Source organism: Ochotona curzoniae, unplaced genomic scaffold, assembly GCF_017591425.1.
Source record: "Ochotona curzoniae isolate NIBS_2020 unplaced genomic scaffold, NIBS_Ocur_1.0 scaffold_4701, whole genome shotgun sequence".
Lineage (NCBI taxonomy): Eukaryota > Metazoa > Chordata > Mammalia > Lagomorpha > Ochotonidae > Ochotona > Ochotona curzoniae.
The window spans coordinates 69582229-69600584 of record NW_024467122.1 but is presented as its reverse complement, the minus strand read 5'-3'; the positions used below and the strand labels follow the sequence as shown (position 1 = coordinate 69600584).

Genomic DNA, 18356 nt, shown 5'->3' with positions numbered 1-18356 from the left:
TCCTGGATCCTGGCTTCGGATCGGCATAGCATCGGCCGTTGTGGTCACTTGGGGAGTGAATCATCGGATGGAAGATCTTCCTCTCTGTCTCTCCTCTCTGTATATCCACCTTTCCAATAAAAATAAAATAAATCTTTAAAAAAAAAATAGGAAAAAAAGAATTTTCTGTCTGTTCCATCCCCTCAAATACTTTATTTTTCAGTATCATGAAAGATTTTTTGTCATCAAATAATGATCCTTCATTGGCTCATTTTATGTAACAAAACTTTTAAGGTAGAAACAAAAGAGACTAATATGTCATGCATATTATAAACTATTATATTTTGGAGGAACCTTAGAAATCACATAGTCCAACATCCTCATATAAGTAAACAGGGATTGAGAACACTTCTGTGAACTGCTCGAAGTTAGATTTTATGTTTTCTTACCGAAAATTCTGCAAACTTTCTAGTAAATAATTATTTTTAGCCATTTTCTTAAGAATAGTGATACAGTTGCTTTTATTTTAAAAACACAGTTTAATTAAACGACGTTTTTCAGTGACAAAGATGCATGAGATGGGTAACAATAAAGACATATACGACTGTCATATGTAGAAGAGCACATTACAAATAAGGAAGCAAGAGTGGTGTGTGATCCCCACTGCGTTCCTAGGCTTGGGACTGGTACATAGCAAACGTCCATTTGACTGATGATGTTTTTTCAATAAGTGAAACAATGTATATTTATTCCATTTATTACTTATTTTGCAGGTCTATGGTGCTGCTATTCAGTTTTACGAACCATATTCTGAGGAGAATCTCACAGAAAAACAGAGACTTCTTTTAGGTTTAGCATCATCAGCAGACGGAAAGTCTGATAGTTCCAGAACAATTCACACTAACAAATGCATCTGTCTTCTTTCTCACTGGCCTTTTTTTGATGCATTCAGGAAGTTTCTGACTTTTCTATACCGTTATTCCATATCTGGACCTCATGTTCTTCCAATTGAGAAGTAAGTTCGATGTCTTAGTTAAAAAATCTGCAGACATTTCCACTGTATTGGTAACTGAGCAAACTTGATTTAGAAAATAAATTCCTCAAGAATGACTTGAGCAAAAGGGTCTGATTATTTCAATTAGGTAATAGTTCTTCATTACATTTTGATAGTTTTGTTATTTTAAATAATTTTGTTTCTAAGAAAATTAAGTAAGTGTTTTATTTATCTTGAAGTGAATTATTTAATTTTTAAAAATTTTCTTGTGAAGTTTATCTAGAGATCTTTATCTGGAGAAATAATGGAACTTTTCCTACTAATTTTATATTTCTTTTTACATAAAATGTAGGTTTGTCATGAACCTTTTATGTAATATTTTTGAATCTTACTAATTTAAAGGAAAATTTTGATAATATCCTTTTTTAACTTTAATTTTAGTGATTTACTATAAGGTAGCTGAAATTGAATGTTTACTACAGTATGACATGTTACAAAAATAAGATGCAAATTTCTCCATTGTCTATTTGACTATTATTTGTCCATCATTTAAGCTCTTTTGTGTCCTTTGGCAGAATTTTTCTACTCTGAAATGCTTGGGATTTGTAAGAGCATCAGTACTCAATATTACATAGAATATTCCTTACCTTTTTCTACTCTCACGTTAGAATTCTAATCCAGTAGTTCTCCAGTTTTTTGGCCTGGGGACTACTTTTTAATCTTAAAAAAATGGAGACTCTGAAGAACTTTTATCTGTTGTGTCTCCCATCCAAGTACTAACCAGGCGCAACCCCACTTAGCTTCCGAGATCAGGTGTGTTCAGGGTGGTATGGCCATAGACTATCTGTTGTGTCTAACCATACTTACTATAATAGAAATAAAAACAAAAATTGTAATATTTATCAGTTGACAAATATAAACCTGCTACATTTTAAATATCTTTTTTGGAAAATAACTTTTTAAGCGTGACATGGTTTTTACATCTCTGCAAATCTCTAATGGCTGGCTTAATTGAACAGAGCTAGGTTCTCATATACAGTTCTCTATCCAGTCTATTGCACTAGTTGTTTTGATTGAAATATGTGGAGAAAATCTGGCCCACAGGTATGTACATGGAAAAATGAGGAATGTTTGAATGTCATTCCAGAAAATTGTAGGTATTCCTCTTTTTGACACTGCATCAATGCTTGACAAGTGAAGTTGTAGTATGAGATCTGAAAGCTTAGCTAGGAACTTTCTGTTTCATTAGTACCTATTGGTCTGTTTCATTTTACGAATGAAAATTCTACTCATGGGTGTGATTTTGTAGCACTGTGCATTGCTTGTTTAGAATCTTTTTTTTTTTTTTACTAAATTAAGCACATCTTCCACATGTAGGCAGACTTAATTGTCAATATTGATTAAGTCTTATTTGTTGATATTACCACTTTCTCATCAGAATTTTTTTTTCAAAATTTATTTTACTTTTATTTGAAAAAGTTACAGAGAGAAAGATCTCTCTGCTGGTTCACTCCCCAAATGGCTGCAGGGGCTGGAGCTGAGCCGATCCTTGAAGCCAAGAGCCAGGAGCTACTTCTGGGCCTTCTCTGGGTGCAGGGACCCAAAGACTTGAACCATTCTTGCTGCTTTCCCAAGCCATAAGCTGGATCAGAAGTTAGCAGTCAGGACATGGACCAGCGCCAGTTTGGGATGCCAGTGCTGAAGGCCGTGCTTAGCTTGCTATGCCATGACACCATTCTGAGACAAGTTTTTAAGTATTGGAAACTGTCAAACATAAGGTGGCAGAATCCCACTTTCACTGAGAATTTTGAATTTACTGGCAACAAATGCCTCCAGTTGTTTTCCATTAAGCAACATGCATGCTCTATTCATTTTTGCATAGAAAATATTGGCTGAATACCCAACACAAGTAACCATACTTTGTTAGTCATCTTTTAAGCAAAAGTGGCATTCTATGAAAAAAAGTAGTAACTAATTTGACTGCAATAGTGCTTTTCCTAAATCTTCTTTGTGTATGTTATTGATGTGCTTAATTAATGGTACTTTCTTACCAGCAGTGTTGTTTTGTGTGTGTATTGTTTTTGTTTTTAAGGAAAATTGAACTTTTTATGAGAATGTGTGATAGGAAGCAGCCATAGTATGGTTTGCTGTCACTGCCTTGCTTCTCTTCAGGATTTCAATAGTTTTACCCATAAAGCCTTTGCATCAAATTACAAATATCAACATAGTGCATAAAAGCAGATAGCATTTTAGTGTATAGCATGGAAGTGATCTTGGCCTTGCAGATCCTCCCTGAATGAACCTTGGAGTGCTTTAGCAGTTTGTGACTCACTTTGGTCAGTGTTCCAACCACTGTAGGTAGTTGAAGTGGGTGTGTGTCCTGTGACACTCAATCCCATTTTAACTTTTTGTTGGTTTTCTGGATTGTGAGCGCCTAATGGTAGAGATTGATGACTTCGTGCCTTTTTTCACATTCCTCATCATGCTTGAGACATTTACAAATAAAAATATTGTTGAATGTGAGCAGCTCTTTGTGAAGGGTTTTAATTAGACAAGTTATTTTGGTTGTCGTTTGTTCTCTTGTTTTCACAGCATTGGGGATTTTATACTTACATGTATACAACACTTTTATCTCAGCTTGGCTTTGTGATGACATGTTATCATCTGTAACCTGTGGCATTCACTGTAAAATCATTTGGATTTTCCTTTGTTTGTTTTTAAGGCATATTTCTCATTTTATGCATAAAGTTCCTTTTCCATCTCCTCAGAGACCACGGATTTTAGTTCAGGTAAGATTTTCTTAAATTGAGGATGCTGTGGATTATTGGTTGTGTCAAAATATCACACATAAGAATAACAGTTTTAAAAGGGAGAAAAATCTAGTGAAATCTAAGGAGAACCATGTGCTGTTTCAGGTAGAAGCCTGGAACCCTAACGTTTTATCGACTCTGTCAGATAGCTAAGAAAGGGCTGCAGAGTTAAAGTAGGCAGAAGTTAGTGTTTTGAACTCAAAGAATGAGACTTTTCTTCCTAAATTTGCTCCAAGTATTTAAAAGTTTATGCTTTTTGTGATCATTTATTAAGCTAAATATTTTGGCACAAATATAAGGAAAATATGTATATTTGCAAATATTGCAGGATGAATACCATATATTTTGACATGATGGGGAAGTCAAAAATAAATATAAACCATTTAACCCAATTCTTTCCCTCACTGATTATATCTTTCCTCTTACTGTCTTTATATTGGTTTTATATGTGCTCTTAATGTTATTTATTTACTTATTTAATGATTATTTTGAATTTTTTTAAAGATTAACTTTATTTGAAAAGCAGTCACGGGGGAGAAAGGGAAAGAGAGAGAGCCCACAACAAGTTCCATTCTCTGGTTCACTCTCCAAGTGGTTTTCTGGGTATGGGCCAGGCCAAAGACAGGAGCCAGGAGCTTCATCTGGGTCTGCCCTGTGTGTGCCAGGGCCTAAACACTTGGACCGTCTTCCATCCCTTTTCCCAGACCATTAGCAGGGAGCTGCAGAGGAAGTGGAGCAGCCAGGACTCACCAGGATACTGGTGAAGTCAACTTGGGCCCTTACCTGCTATGCCACAATGTCTTTTCCCTGAAGTGATTTGTATAAAGAAAATATTATCATGTATTATCACTATGTGTGTATTACTGTGTTTATTCACAATCCTTAATGTAGTTTCGAAATCATTTGACAAATACGTGTAAATATTTACTAGTTTATGAATACCTGTGTGTATTTGAGAATGTGGATAAAAATGATGTATTTTCTGGATGCTGATCAAATGTCCAGATGTTTATCATTTTGATGAGTTTTACAGTGGTTCTGCATAGCCACATGTTGATCCTGTGTTGTTTCTTGGTATCTAGTGCCAGAATATGTATATATAGTAGCATACTGAATTTGAATACACAAAACAGTAGTAGTTGGTTGGCATCTATTTTTGGACCTGTATGCTACATGCTAGTATTTTATTCTTTGCAGTACATCCAGTTTCTGTTGTCTATTATGTACAAGAGTAGCTAGATAACGTACGAAGAATGCGCATAGCTATGTTCCAGTAAAACTTTATTTACAAGAAAATGGGCAGCCTATGAATTTTACCTGTAGACCAGACTTGTTAATCTGGTTGGTAGTAAGTGAATAATGAATTCTTTCAATGTGGATTTGTTAAAATGTCATCATCAAAATGTGGAAGGTAGAAATAACAAGAGAGGAGTTGAAATAAGAATTAGTGGTTGTTTGGTAGGAGTGAGTGGTCAGGGTCCTTAGTTACAGAATTCTTCTTCTTATGCTAAGTGAATAGAGTGAAATTTTATACACTCATTAGTCTGTATGCTTTTGACCAGAAGGTGGTACTTTAAAGTTTATGTTTCTAAATCTTTATTTTAAATCCTCCAGTTATCACCACATGATAATCTGATTCTCAGTCAGCCTGTTTCTTCACCTCTTCCACTAAGGCAAGTAAATTTTAATGTTTCTCCATCTAATGTGAAATAAAGTTAACAAATGTTTTCTTTTTCCTACCTAACAGTTTAACTGTTGATGAAGATACTTTTCATTTACCTGTTTCTTGTCTAAATTCCCTTAAATATTTGAGTTATAGTTCTTGAAGAAAAACTGTATCTCCGTTTATCAACATCAACTACTTACTATGATTTAAATGAGCATATGTTTATATATAATTGATAGATATGTAGAGATTTTAATTATTTTTAACTTGATTCTCTGAAGAACATTCAGATGCAATTAATTTTAAAATTAATAAGGATTTAAAAGTTATAATTATTAAACTATGGAATGATGTATTTTGTCACCTTAAGAGTTCTGAGAAATAATGAAGGATGTTTCCACTACATTTTCATTTCTTACAGTTTAATTAGCTGTATAATTTTTCTATCAGAGAAATAGTTATAATGTAATTAAGTTATTATGTGGCACATACCCAAGGGAGACCAGCTGCTGTTCTTGATGGAACTTTTGTAAGAATTACAGATTATTTCATCACTTACTCTCAATCCAGGGTGTTGACCAGTATTTTCATGACCTTTGTCTGAGCTGAAAATTAACTGGAAACATATACTTTGACAATGAATTACCCCCATGGACTTCCTTTAGCTATTAGTTTCATTGAGATATAATTCACAAACATATCCCGCATGCATACACACAAACCCTTTCTTACGTGCTCCGTCTCTGCGCATCCACCAAATTACTTTGTCTCTATAGATTGGCCTCTTCTGGGCATTTCATATAAATGGAATCATGCTGTTTGTGACCTTTTGTTTCTGGTTTCTTTCATCAAAATGTTCCCCAATTTTATCCATGTTGTAGCATGTATCCATATTTTACTTCCATCATGAAGGGATACCATATGGATGCATTCAGCAGTTGAAATGTTTCTATATTCTGGTTACTGCAAATAATGTTGCCATGAACATATGTAATTTTCTTATAGATATTAGTTTTGCTTTATTTTAAAAAAAATCTACTGAAACTTAACATTAGATAGGCAAAATATTACTTAACTTACAGGATTATCAGCTTTGTCAGTTCAGTGTTTTATTACCTTTAGATGATGAAGTTTATTGTTTTAGCTCTTAATTTGCTTCACATGTATATTTCATTACTTTGCAACTCTTGATTTCTTGTAAGTATTACCAACACTATAGTAAGGATTTTTTGTTCATAAATATTTTAAGATGCATACTTATTTACCTGAGGTTGGGCTTATACTCATGTAGTTTTTCTGATACTTCCAATAAAAGATGTCCCATGCTGAAAGATTTTCACTTAAAAATTTATTTTCAACCAAAATATTCATTTTTTAATTGAGTCCTTTATTTGGAATGATAGACCTGTTAAATATTTTTAATATAAAAGGAAACAATGAATCTTTCTTTGCCATATTGAATCTAAGGCAGAAGAATTACTGATTTTGGAAACCCTTAAAGCTTCATTAGTTTCATACTTATGTAAGAGAATAGTCAGACCTTAGCCATGAGCTTTCCCAATTTATTTTAGATAGCTAAGTGCTTATGTATATTTTTTAGTTATATGTTTTTGTTTGGTTGACAGTGGTGGCAAGTTCTCAACACTTCTTCAGAATCTAGGCCCTGAAAATGCTGTAACACTACTGGTGTTTGCAGTAACAGAACATAAAATCCTCATCCATTCCTTACGACCTTCTGTGCTTACGAGTGTGACAGAGGCATTAGTATCTGTAAGTATCTCCATTTCTTCTTGACAGTTAATTAGTTTCAACATAATTTACCTATGTGACTTAAGGCTATTTTAATGCTCAACTAACATTTAGTGAATAATGAATCATGTTGTAAAACCAACTTTAATTTCCTGGACATTATGTCATTAGTTATAATTCATTACTAAGCATTAAAATTTGATGATAATTTTAAAAAGACAATTTGGGTGTGTGCTGTTTAATTATGCGTCTGTGTCAACAGCTAACTACTCTCCTACCCTTTGTTTATCCAAGATGATTTTTCCTTTCCACTGGCCGTGTCCGTATGTTCCCCTCTGCCCACTGGCTTTAGCAGATGTCTTAAGTGCACCATGTCCGTTCATAGTTGGGATTGATTCAAGATACTTTGATCTCTACGATCCTCCACCAGATGTCAGTTGTGTTGACCTAGATACCAACACCATTTCTCAGTAAGTATGTTTTAATGATGTTACAGCTAATAAATTACGAATTCATGGTATATGTGTACTTGTGTATTTTATGATTGCTAAGTGGGATTCTTTTGAAATGTATTTTCTTTGTCCCTGGTGCTATTATCATTTTGGAATCCATGTTTACTATACACTGATGGAGCAGTTTTAGGGTATTAGAGCAGGTATTATTGGAAAGAAAATAAACTTTAGTCATGAAACTTTAATCAGTATATCAAAGGAAAATTAAAGTAACATATATTAACATTTTTAAGTAACTCCAAATCATATATAAAGTCATTACCTTTATATTCTAGGAATATAAAAATTTCCTTTATCGTGGAATATTTATGTTGTAGCTATTAAAATTATACACCTGGGCCTGGTGCCATGGCTCAATGGCTAAATCCTCCCCTTGCAAACACCAGGATCCATATGGGCACCGGTTCATATCCCAGATGCTTCACTTCCCATCCAGCTCCCTGCTTGGGGTCTGGGAAAGCAGTTGAGGACAGCCCAAAGCCTTGGGACCTTGCACCCACACAGGAGACCTGGAAGAAGCTCCTGGCTCCTAGCTCCTGGCTTCAGATCAGCTTAGCCATTTGGGGAGTAAACCAGCTGATGGAAGACCTTTCTGTCTTTACTTTTCTCTGAAAATCTGATCTGCCTTTCCAATAAAAATAAATAAATCTTAAAAAAAAATACACCCCTCCTCTGCCAACACAGAAAGAAACATTTATTTATGTCTTCCACTTTCCTCTACCCCACCCCAGTCCTCTCCATCCTATTCAGAGGACTACATGGGTCTGTAATTCTCTCACCTTTGTAATAAATATTAAAATGAAAAAATTTTAAAGCCAAAAAAATTATATTTTGCTTTTTTCCAGAAAGAATTTTTAAACTTAATTGATCCATAATTTTACATGTTCATTGGGTTTAGTGTGATAATTGAATATATATATATATTATATAATGATCAAATCATGGTAATTAACACTTACCTTCTTGAACATTTGTTCAAGAGAATTTTTTCCTTCCTACTTCCCATAATCTTTGTTTTGAATTAAAAAAACCAAAGATACATGTATTGTTTAAACTCATAAATATTCCTCTTTGATGCTGTTATTTTCTTTTTGCACTTACAAGAGGACTAGACTTGTGCAATGACAGCTTTCAACTTTCCTGTATTCAGAATTTCTGAAAGCCCAACCTGAAATTTGAAAGAAAAACAAATCACAAGTGTGAAATTCTGAGTTTCCTTTTCCTTTTCTGTTTTAGATGCCCACAATTCAGAGTTTGTTCTGAATAGCAATAATTTTCTGAAGAAAAGGGAAAAAGTTAATACTTAGCATGCACTAGACTTAAGGATGTATAATCTATCTCATGTTAATATCTCTCACTATGAGATAGTTTTTGACCCACCTGGCAGATAAAGAAGCCCAAATTTAGATTTTTAAAGCCGTTTATCAAAGGACACATAGTTAACCACTGTCAGAGTTCAGTTTTGAAACTGTCACCATCTGCCTCTAAAACTAATACTTTACCACCAACAATTGATTGGGTAACTATTTATGTAATAGTAATCTTATAATTGGAAGTAACAACAAATAAGAATACGAAATATTATTGTGGCATAAAACTTAGTGAGTTTTTAAACTCATCTAATTCTAAAATAAAGAAATCAAGAACAAGAGAATGGAATTATGGGAGTAAACCCCAGTAATTTTATGGGATCTGAATCGCCAAAGTATTTTTCATTGATTCATGCCATGAACACATCTTCAGAACCTTTTTTTTTTTTTTAATTAATCGCTGGCAAAAAGTATAATGGCAAATAAATAGATTTTTCACATTGCTCCTATGATAGTCTTGCTAGATAGGCATGTAAGATACATTGGGGCTTCTGTTGAGAAAAGCTTTAAAAAAATAACAGTGTGTTTTTTGTGTGTTCCTAGGATAGCACAGAATTCCATGCCCTTGGTTACAAATGTAATAACACCTTCACAACAGGACATCTGCAATTTGACCCTGTGCTATATTTTTATTCTCCTTGATGGAAAAACAGGACAGATTTCAGGGATAGTCATTCTTCATAGGTTTAAACTTTACCACATGCTTTTCTTTTTTTTTTTGTTTGCCAAACTGATCGTTTCCCTCTTTTTCTGGGAAGTTTAGGAAGATGAGAAAAAGTATTGCAAATTCCATAGCACACCTGGGTTATATTGCTCTTTTGTGATTCAGACCATAAGTAACTTACTTTTTTTCCTCTTTTTTTCTGTTTTTCAAGTGTTTTCTAAAATGAGTGTCTATTCTTTTAAAATAGGAAAAAAGTGAAAGCTGTTGTTAAGTCCAAAAGTTAGGTTGTGTTTTATCATAAGTCCTTTTCTTCTCCTACCTTTTGTGTATAGTTTAGAGGCCAACTGTGTGGTGATAGCTGTAGTAAAGGAGAGTTTAGGAGCCTTCCATAAACAGAGGAACCTCTCCCACTGGTATCCTCTCGGTTATGACAGTCTTGTGGGGACACCTTGCTTTGGTCGAGTAATTTACAGAATGGATTATTTCTTTCTTAAAAGAAACAAAAATAATCTTTACTTACACTTTCAGAAAACTAAGAAACTAAATACTGCAGTGTGTATCAAAATGTCTTTGATAAACTCTACAATTCATAAGTTATTGGAAAATTTTCTTTAAAAAGATTTTTTTTTAAATTTATTTGAGAGGCAGACTTACAGAGAAAAAGGTAGAGACAGAGAATCTTCCATCCACTAGCCCGCTCCCCAAATGACCAAAATGACTAGGGCTGTGCCAAACCAAAGCCAGGAGAACAGAGCTTCTTCTAGGTCTTGTGTCCTGAGTGTGGAGGGGCCCAAGCACTGGGCCATCTTCTGCTGCTTTCCCAGAGCATTAGCAGGAAGCTGGATTGGAAGCAAAGCAACTGGGATTGAACCATTGCCCATATGAGATGCTGGCATTGCAGGCATTGTTTTTACTAGCTGTAGTACCACACCAGCACTCATAATGCTTTTTTCTCACAGTAAATTAAAAAAAAAATCTTACAGTAGAATTTTTAAAATAAGAATATATATAAACATTCTTAAATGAGGATTAAGAATAGTGATCATCACCACATTAAGGTTTGCAGGGATTAGCATCATTCCAATGGACAAAGGATTCACTGAGTAACATTGTAATTACAAGTTTTGAACTGTTTACAGGATTTGCCCTGATTGAAACCAGTTTTTAGGGATTGCTCTTGTAGCCACCACTTGTGACAATGGCCATCTCTATCAATGTGTTGGTTTGCATTCCAGCTGCTCTGCTTTTGATGCATCTTTCTATTCAGATCAGCAGAAGGTGACCTAAGTACTAGGGCCCTCACCCTCCATGTGGGAGACTAGGGTGGGACTCCTGGCCCCTGGGCTGGCCCTGACTATTGTGGCAACTTAAGAAGCAAGCCAGCAGAGAGATTCACACACATCTCTCCTGCCCTCTTCCAAATAAATCAAAATTAGATAGACCTTTTTAAATTAAAATGTGTTTTTTAAAAATATTCAGCATCAGTGTTTACCCATAGTTTTTCTTCTTTTAACTAAAATGTTTTATTTTTTTGTTCAGTGAGTTTTCTTTTTTCCTTTTTCATGTGATAAGTTTATACATCCCCTTCCACCCCATTCCAAAAGTCCATGTACCATATATATTATTGTTGTCATTTATTCCAGAAGTGGTGACAAGAAAAATGTAGCCTGGAAGATACTTCCAAAGAAGCCATGCAAAAATCTGATGAACACATTGAATAACTTGCACCAGCAACTGGCAAAATGTAAGTGCATAATCCAGTTCATGGAGATAATTTAATTTAAGATTGGGGCTCCAGTTACTTTGCCTTACTTATAAGAGGATAATATTTGTTTTATCTAAAGGATAATATTCATATAATATTTAAAGAAAATGATCACTAAAGCAAAATTAGTTAGAAACTGAATGAAATATTTATAAAATATATTTTATATTGATCAAATTTTCATAGAAGTTTTAGAATAATACAAAATTTTTAAGATATTAGAGTACTCTAATTTTACCATTACTGAAACACAATGACAAATAAAAAAGGACTTGCAATTGTATAATTTCTTCATATAAATGGAAAAAGTTTTAAAAGCCTAAGACAGATGGTTTAGAAAATGCTGGTGATTTCATTGGGTAAGAACTGGTTTTCATCTTTGGAGAAGCACTGAACTCTTCATACTGAGCTTACTCAAATATTTGGAAGGCACAAGTTTGCCAAAGCATTAAGAAATTAATCAAAATGAGAATTTATTCAAATGTAGAATATTGTAATACATCTTATATAGGAGTATATATTGACAGTAATTCAGAATTACTGATAAGAATAATTAGATCCTCCTTTTGTTATCTAAATAAGTTTCAGAGTCCATAGTTTATAGTTGTGAAATATGGCCTCAGTTCTTATTTATGTTTTAGATGAAATATAGACAGCAGCAGTAACCCCCACATTTGAGAGTTCAAAGTGCATATAGTGTAGTTGAAAATAGGCATGGAGAGAGTGTCTCCAGAGTGAGACTCAGCCAGCACAGTTAAACCACCACCATCCCATATTGAGATGAGAGTTTAAGTCCCAGCTATTCTGCTTCCAATCCATCTCTAAGTTAAAGTGCCTGAGAAAGCAACAAAGGATGACCCAAGTGCTTGGACCCCTGCCACCCCTGTGGAAGACCCGATGGAGTTCAGGTTCATGGCTTCTGCAGCCATTGCACGGGAGTGGAAAGGGGAGGTGAACCAGCAAGTGGAAGATACTCATTTTCTCTCTGTCTCTTCTTTGCCCTTCCTCTCTTTCTCTGGTTCCCTCCCTCCCTTCCTGTCTCCCTTTGCCTCTCTCCCTCATTCCCTTTCTTCTTCTCCTCTTTTTTTACCCCATTGTCACTCTGCCTAGTATATATATATATAAACTTTATAAAGTAAATTCTGTAACAAGTAGGTAATTACAAAGAAACTTATAAATATTGAGATATGGGGAAAAGAAAGAAGACACCAACTATAGCAAAATTTTATCTTATGGATAGCTTAAATGATACACATATTTGTTACCTAGCTACTTGTTTTCTTTTTCTTTTTTTTAAGGTTCATTTATTTTTTATTTGAAAAGCAGAATTACAGAGAGAAGGAGAAAGAAAGCACTTCCATCCACTAGTTCATTCCTCAAATGACTGATATGGCCAGAGCTGATCCGATCCAAAACTAGGAGCCAGGAGCTTCTTCCAGGTCGCCTATGTGGGTGCAAGGACCCAATGACTTGAGCCATGCTCTGCTGCTTTCTCAGGCCACAGGCTGGATTAGAAGTGATGCATGACGGGATACAGGTGCTGATGGTGGAGGCTTAGCACGTAAACCACAGTGCTGACCTCAAGCTAGTTGTTGTCTAAAAGAACTTGTGCTTCTCTTGTAGCTGAGAAGTTTAGCACCAGTTGTAATGATATTTAAACATATTAAAATCAGTAATCCAGCCCAGTCTGCTCTAATGAAAGGCTAAATCTTAAAGCTTAAATCTAGAAGTGTTTGAATAGTTCCGATAATTAGGACTGTATATTACTTTATAGCTTCTGAACTCTTTCACGTGTATCCCTATGTTACATTCATTGTGGTTGAGAGAGGTGAAGTAGCTTGTCACAGATCATACTCTTAACCTTGATGAAGCCAGGAATAAAAAACTAAGTCTTCTGGTTCTAATGCCCACTTTACAGTACTCTTAGTTTTAGACAATAAAAACACCCAAGAAACTGTCAAAATACTTTTTTTCTCATATTTTGGGAAGTTTTAAAGTTTGAGACAATCACATAGAATTTTTTCCCCTGCCGTTTGAGCTTAGATGTCCTGTCATCTCTGTGTAAATTTTGTTTTTTACGAACAGGTACATTCTTTCACATCTCCATAAAATAACCATGAAAGTCAGGAAATTAACATTGAGCATTACTTTCCTTCTAACTTCAGATCACATTTACATTTTGGGTTATCATAATACTGTTCTTTATAGCAAATGGATCAGTTCCAAATCAGTTATTGATTCAGTTTCAAGTTTTTCAGCCTCTTTTTTTCTAAAGCAATTTCTCAGCTTTTCCTTCATTTTCTTGACATTAATGAAGGTTGTACTCACCAGTGTAGGACGGGCTGTTTTCTGAGTTTCAGTTTCCCACGACAGGTAACAAGTCAGGCGCTTCTGGCAGCAGTACTGCAGGAGTGGTGCTGTGTTCCTTGCATTGGATCTTACTAGGTTTTATGCTGTTTCACACTATTTCAGTTAAAGTTCAGACTTTGATCACTTGATCAGGGTGGTATCTATCTAATGCCAGCTTGCTCTTTTGTTATCTGATAGCATTATCTCTGAATTTGTAGAAAATATTTGGGTTTTTATTTTTTTAAATTAGTTTTATTTATTTGAAAGGCAAAGTGACAGAGATAGGAAGATCTTTCTTCTGCTGGTTCACTCCCCAAATGGACACCATATCCACATTTGGGCCAGGACAGAACCAGGAACCAGGCACTCATCTGAGTCTACCATATCGGTGGAAGGTGCCCAAGTACGTGGGCCATATTCCACTGTTTTCCCAGACACATTAGCAAGGAGCTGGATAGGAAGCATATCAGCCTAGATTTGAACCAGCATTCTGGCATAAGATTTCACTATGACAGGCAGTAGCTTAACTGTCATGCCACAACATCAACCCCAGAGTTATTGTTCATATTTTAGACCTTATGTTCCTTCTGGATTCACTTATATTTTTAAAAAGGAAAGGAAGAATGATTGTTGCAGATAATTATTATTATTGCTTTCAGATGCTGTGTTGTTTGGTCTTTATTAGCTATTATGTATAGCTGCTTTTGAACATGAACCATTTTTCTTAAGATAGATAAACCCTTTTTATCTATCTTAAGAAAAAACATCAAAAACATTTTTGATGTTTTTATGTTTAATTTGGATAAAATGTTCTTAACGGAGCCTAAAAAGACAAAAAAAAACCTTGCCAAGATTTCCATATTATGAAGTAGTGTAAATAGATATTTGTTCAGGGTTGAATGCTTTGGAAAATGTCACAAACTTGTACTGCTGCCATCATGGGCATCGATTTGATAGTTTGGAGAAAACACTAACACTGCATTTCTTCACAGTGCAGCAGAGACCACGAGATGATGGGCTGATGGACTTAGCAATGAACGACTATGACTTTAATTCTGGGAAGAGGTTGCACATGATAGATTTGGAAATTCAAGAGGCATTTTTGTTTTTCATGGCCTCTATTTTAAAAGGCTATAGATCATATTTAAGACCAATAACACAAGCTCCTTCGGAAACAGCCACAGATGCCACCTCTCTTTTTGCCCTTCAGGGTAAGTGAGTGCATAGTTTTAAAGCTCTTTAACTGTTGACTTAACTTTGAGATCATTCAGTTGCTCTCTGGGTCGACAGCCCAGTTACCTGTTTTCATACCTATCTTGAGGATACCTCCAAAATGAGTAGTAGCTCTTTTGATAATCTGTTCCCAAATGATTAGTGCTTTCTCAGGCATGTTAGATATCATCCCATTAGCAAAAAGTGCTGTAAGAATTATTTGGAAAGTACAAAATTCCTAACCATATAGCATTGCACTCTGTTATGTGTTGAGATTTCAGTGTTTTCAGTTTTTAAGCAGTGTGATAGATAGAAAGGTCTCCTGGGATGGTCATTTCCAGGCTTGAGTACCTTTATTTCTTTGATTTCAATATGATTTCCAAATATTTTCTGCCTGTGCTGTGAAGTTGAAAGGCTGGGAAGTTCTAGACTATAATTGGTATCATATTTTGTATTTTCTTTCTTTTGCTATACTTAACGTCTGAGAGAGATTTATTTAATAAATATAATTGAGGTTGATTGCCATGTCTGTTTTCAAAACAGACATGGTCACAAAAAGAGAGACTTATGTCACTTATCTGACTAAGAGAAGAGAAAAAACAATTATAAAATAGTACAAGTGAACAACATAGATTACACAGGGCCTTTCTGGAGAAGTAACAGCTGAGCTGTGATCTCAAACTCAGTAGAAATCATCCAGCCTAGGGGAGGGCGGGAAGAGTGTTTAAAGCAGAGTTCATGCAGTGTTCATGCAGAATACTGAGGCTGGAAAGCCCAAGTACTGTGTATAAGTGAGCATAATAAATAAAACAGAATCTGAAATCAGGAAATAAACTTTTATACTGTTTTCTCTAAGCAAGGGACAAATGCAAATGAACATAAGATGGATCACTACTTTTAGGAAGTTATTTGCATAGGAGTGAACATACGTGACACACAAAACATTTAGGTAAAAAATAGCAACTTCTGACTCACTAGTTTAGGTATAATCTTCAGGATAATGAGAGGACAATGGAGACATTCTAGATGAGGATTTGAGATTATCTGTCTGTGTTTGCATTTCTTCTCTGTCGCTTTGCTGTTTTCATTGTCAAATCATTTTTGTTCTTAGAAATTTCTTCTCAGATCTCTTCTTCGAAATCTTAACTTTTTTGTCCTGTAAAGTAGTGTGAGTATGCAGGGTGTAGACAGGATAATTGACCAAATTCCTTCTAGCTCAAAACTTTATGAATAATGTAAGATTGATATTTTGTATTCTGATATTATGTCTTTGTGTTGAACAGCTTTCTTAAGAAGCCGGGACCGGTCACATCAAAAATTTTACAATATGATGACCAAAACACAAATGTTTATTCGCTTCATTGAAGAATGCTCCTTTGTCAGTGATAAAGATGCAAGCCTGGCATTTTTTGATGATTGTGTAGACAAAGTAAGTAACAGTGTATCTGTAGTTTGTATAACTTACTTTGTATAACTGTTAGGAGTTACAGACTTTGCCAAAATTTAAATTGTTTGCTTTCATCAGTGGTCACTTAAAATGATAACTGTGGCTTCCTGCTAGAAATTGTAGAGTAACACCTCTTAGAAGTACTTCGCATGATTTTACTAAACCTTGAACTTTGCTTTAGTGGTCAGTCCCAAACCTTACCTGTCTGCTTGAAGGCTAGGAATCTTCTAAACTTTTAGACCTCCAACTTGACTGTCTGTCTGAGGGGGTTGTCCCGTGTTCTATCATACTGTGAAGTATAATAGATATTTCACCTGAATATTTCTACAATTGAGAGTGAGCTTGTACCATAAGATATTCTGATCTTTTAAATGCATGTTGAGGCTATCTCCTTTTAATTCTGTCCTAATATTATTATGTGGTACAAAGCAAAGTGTTGAGTATCCATGCAGGAGAGAAGAGAGGGGTATTATCTAGTCTGAATAGAGTTAGGAAAGAGGAGCAGCCTAGTTTGGAATGTTGGAACCCAGGCCAAGTGAGGGACATACCCAATGCAGATGCATAGCCTAGCATGAAAAGTCAGAGAAGAAACAGGAAGGAGGATGTCCATGATGGGAAGCAAATTGGCACAGCTTTTCAGAACCTGACTGCAAAGATGTGGGTAACAGGGAGTGTCAGAATTTGGGCAGGGTGAGGAAAGCATCCCCATGAAGTATAGCAAATGGGTGGAGGGTCAGTTTAGTGTATGTGAAGAAGATGTCAACATGGTGGAAGTTGGGGCCGTTAAGGACAAATTAGGGAGAAAAAGTCATCTTCCTGATGGAGGAGTGGTGGCAGAGATGAGAGAAGGTTGCTGATGAAAAGCCTTGATCAATTAAGTAAGTATGTTAAAAATAATATTTCTCACTGTCAGGGAAGGATCTTAAAAATATTGAGGTAAAGAAAACTAGAATGAACTTACAGAGATCGAAGTTTGTTTGGAAGTTTGCTGTGGTTTTCAATGACCCATATCACTATGCATGTTAGTTTAGATATCTATATGTAACGTATTAATTAATTCCCTAGTTCTGTACATTGTGAGGACTTGGGAACTGCGACATCCCATTAGCAGTGAGCATAGCTAATAATAGGGTCTTGACTTCTAAACACTATTCTCTACTAAAAGAAAGCAGGACTCCCTAGAGAACAATTGATTCCAAGTTTAGGGCTAGGAAAATAAAAGCATTAAATACAAAAGTAATAATAAAGTATTGTGTGCTGTAAAACAAGGACTTGCTCCAAGAATGAAGTAAGATATGTTAAAACCCATACAATGAATCCAGTTTGAAGAAATTTCTGTGATAATTTGAGCATTAAGTATCAGTAGCAGGTTACTCTATTAAATAAAATAAGTTGAAAGTGTGGTGAGAATCAAATCTTACAGTTTCAAAGTACCTCCCCACAAAACATACATTAATAAGAAAAAGGAGAAATAATAATTTTATAATGGAAAACAAGTAAAGAAAATAAGATATCAATTCTGAAGTATTTCTGCAAAAGACATATAACCTGTGTAATCTCAAGGAAATATCATACAAATACAAATTAAGATATATTCTACAAAATATCTATTGTCAAAATAAGGGAAAAACTGAAAAACTTGAGATAAAGATATTTGACTTCTAAATGCAGTTCATACAGAACAGAATTCCTTTTGTATAGCATTATTAGGGTAATAAACTAAACTGTAGTGTGGTATAAGAATTAGGTAGTAGTTTATTCATGCTAATTTCCAGCTGTAGTTACATAGCAGAATGTCCTTATTTGTGCAAAGTACCTACATACTCAAGTGTTAATGAG

General features: G+C 34.9%; 1 protein-coding gene across 6 annotated transcripts in view; it reads left to right on the top strand.

Moving 5' to 3' along the window:
* DENND4A (DENN domain containing 4A) overlaps nucleotides 1–18356 on the top strand; it is a 107072-nt gene that overhangs the window by 49818 nt on the left and 38898 nt on the right. For 5 of the 6 annotated variants that reach the window (XM_040970075.1, XM_040970076.1, XM_040970074.1 and 2 more), the window contains exons 7-14: nucleotides 753–994; nucleotides 3696–3762; nucleotides 5398–5456; nucleotides 7075–7219; nucleotides 7493–7668; nucleotides 11388–11488; nucleotides 14851–15069; nucleotides 16354–16499. In XM_040970075.1, coding sequence (XP_040826009.1) covers nucleotides 753–994; nucleotides 3696–3762; nucleotides 5398–5456; nucleotides 7075–7219; nucleotides 7493–7668; nucleotides 11388–11488; nucleotides 14851–15069; nucleotides 16354–16499 — 1155 coding nt within the window. The remainder of the gene's footprint in view (nucleotides 1–752; nucleotides 995–3695; nucleotides 3763–5397; nucleotides 5457–7074; nucleotides 7220–7492; nucleotides 7669–11387; nucleotides 11489–14850; nucleotides 15070–16353; nucleotides 16500–18356) is intronic. The other variant, XM_040970073.1, reaches the window with a different exon arrangement.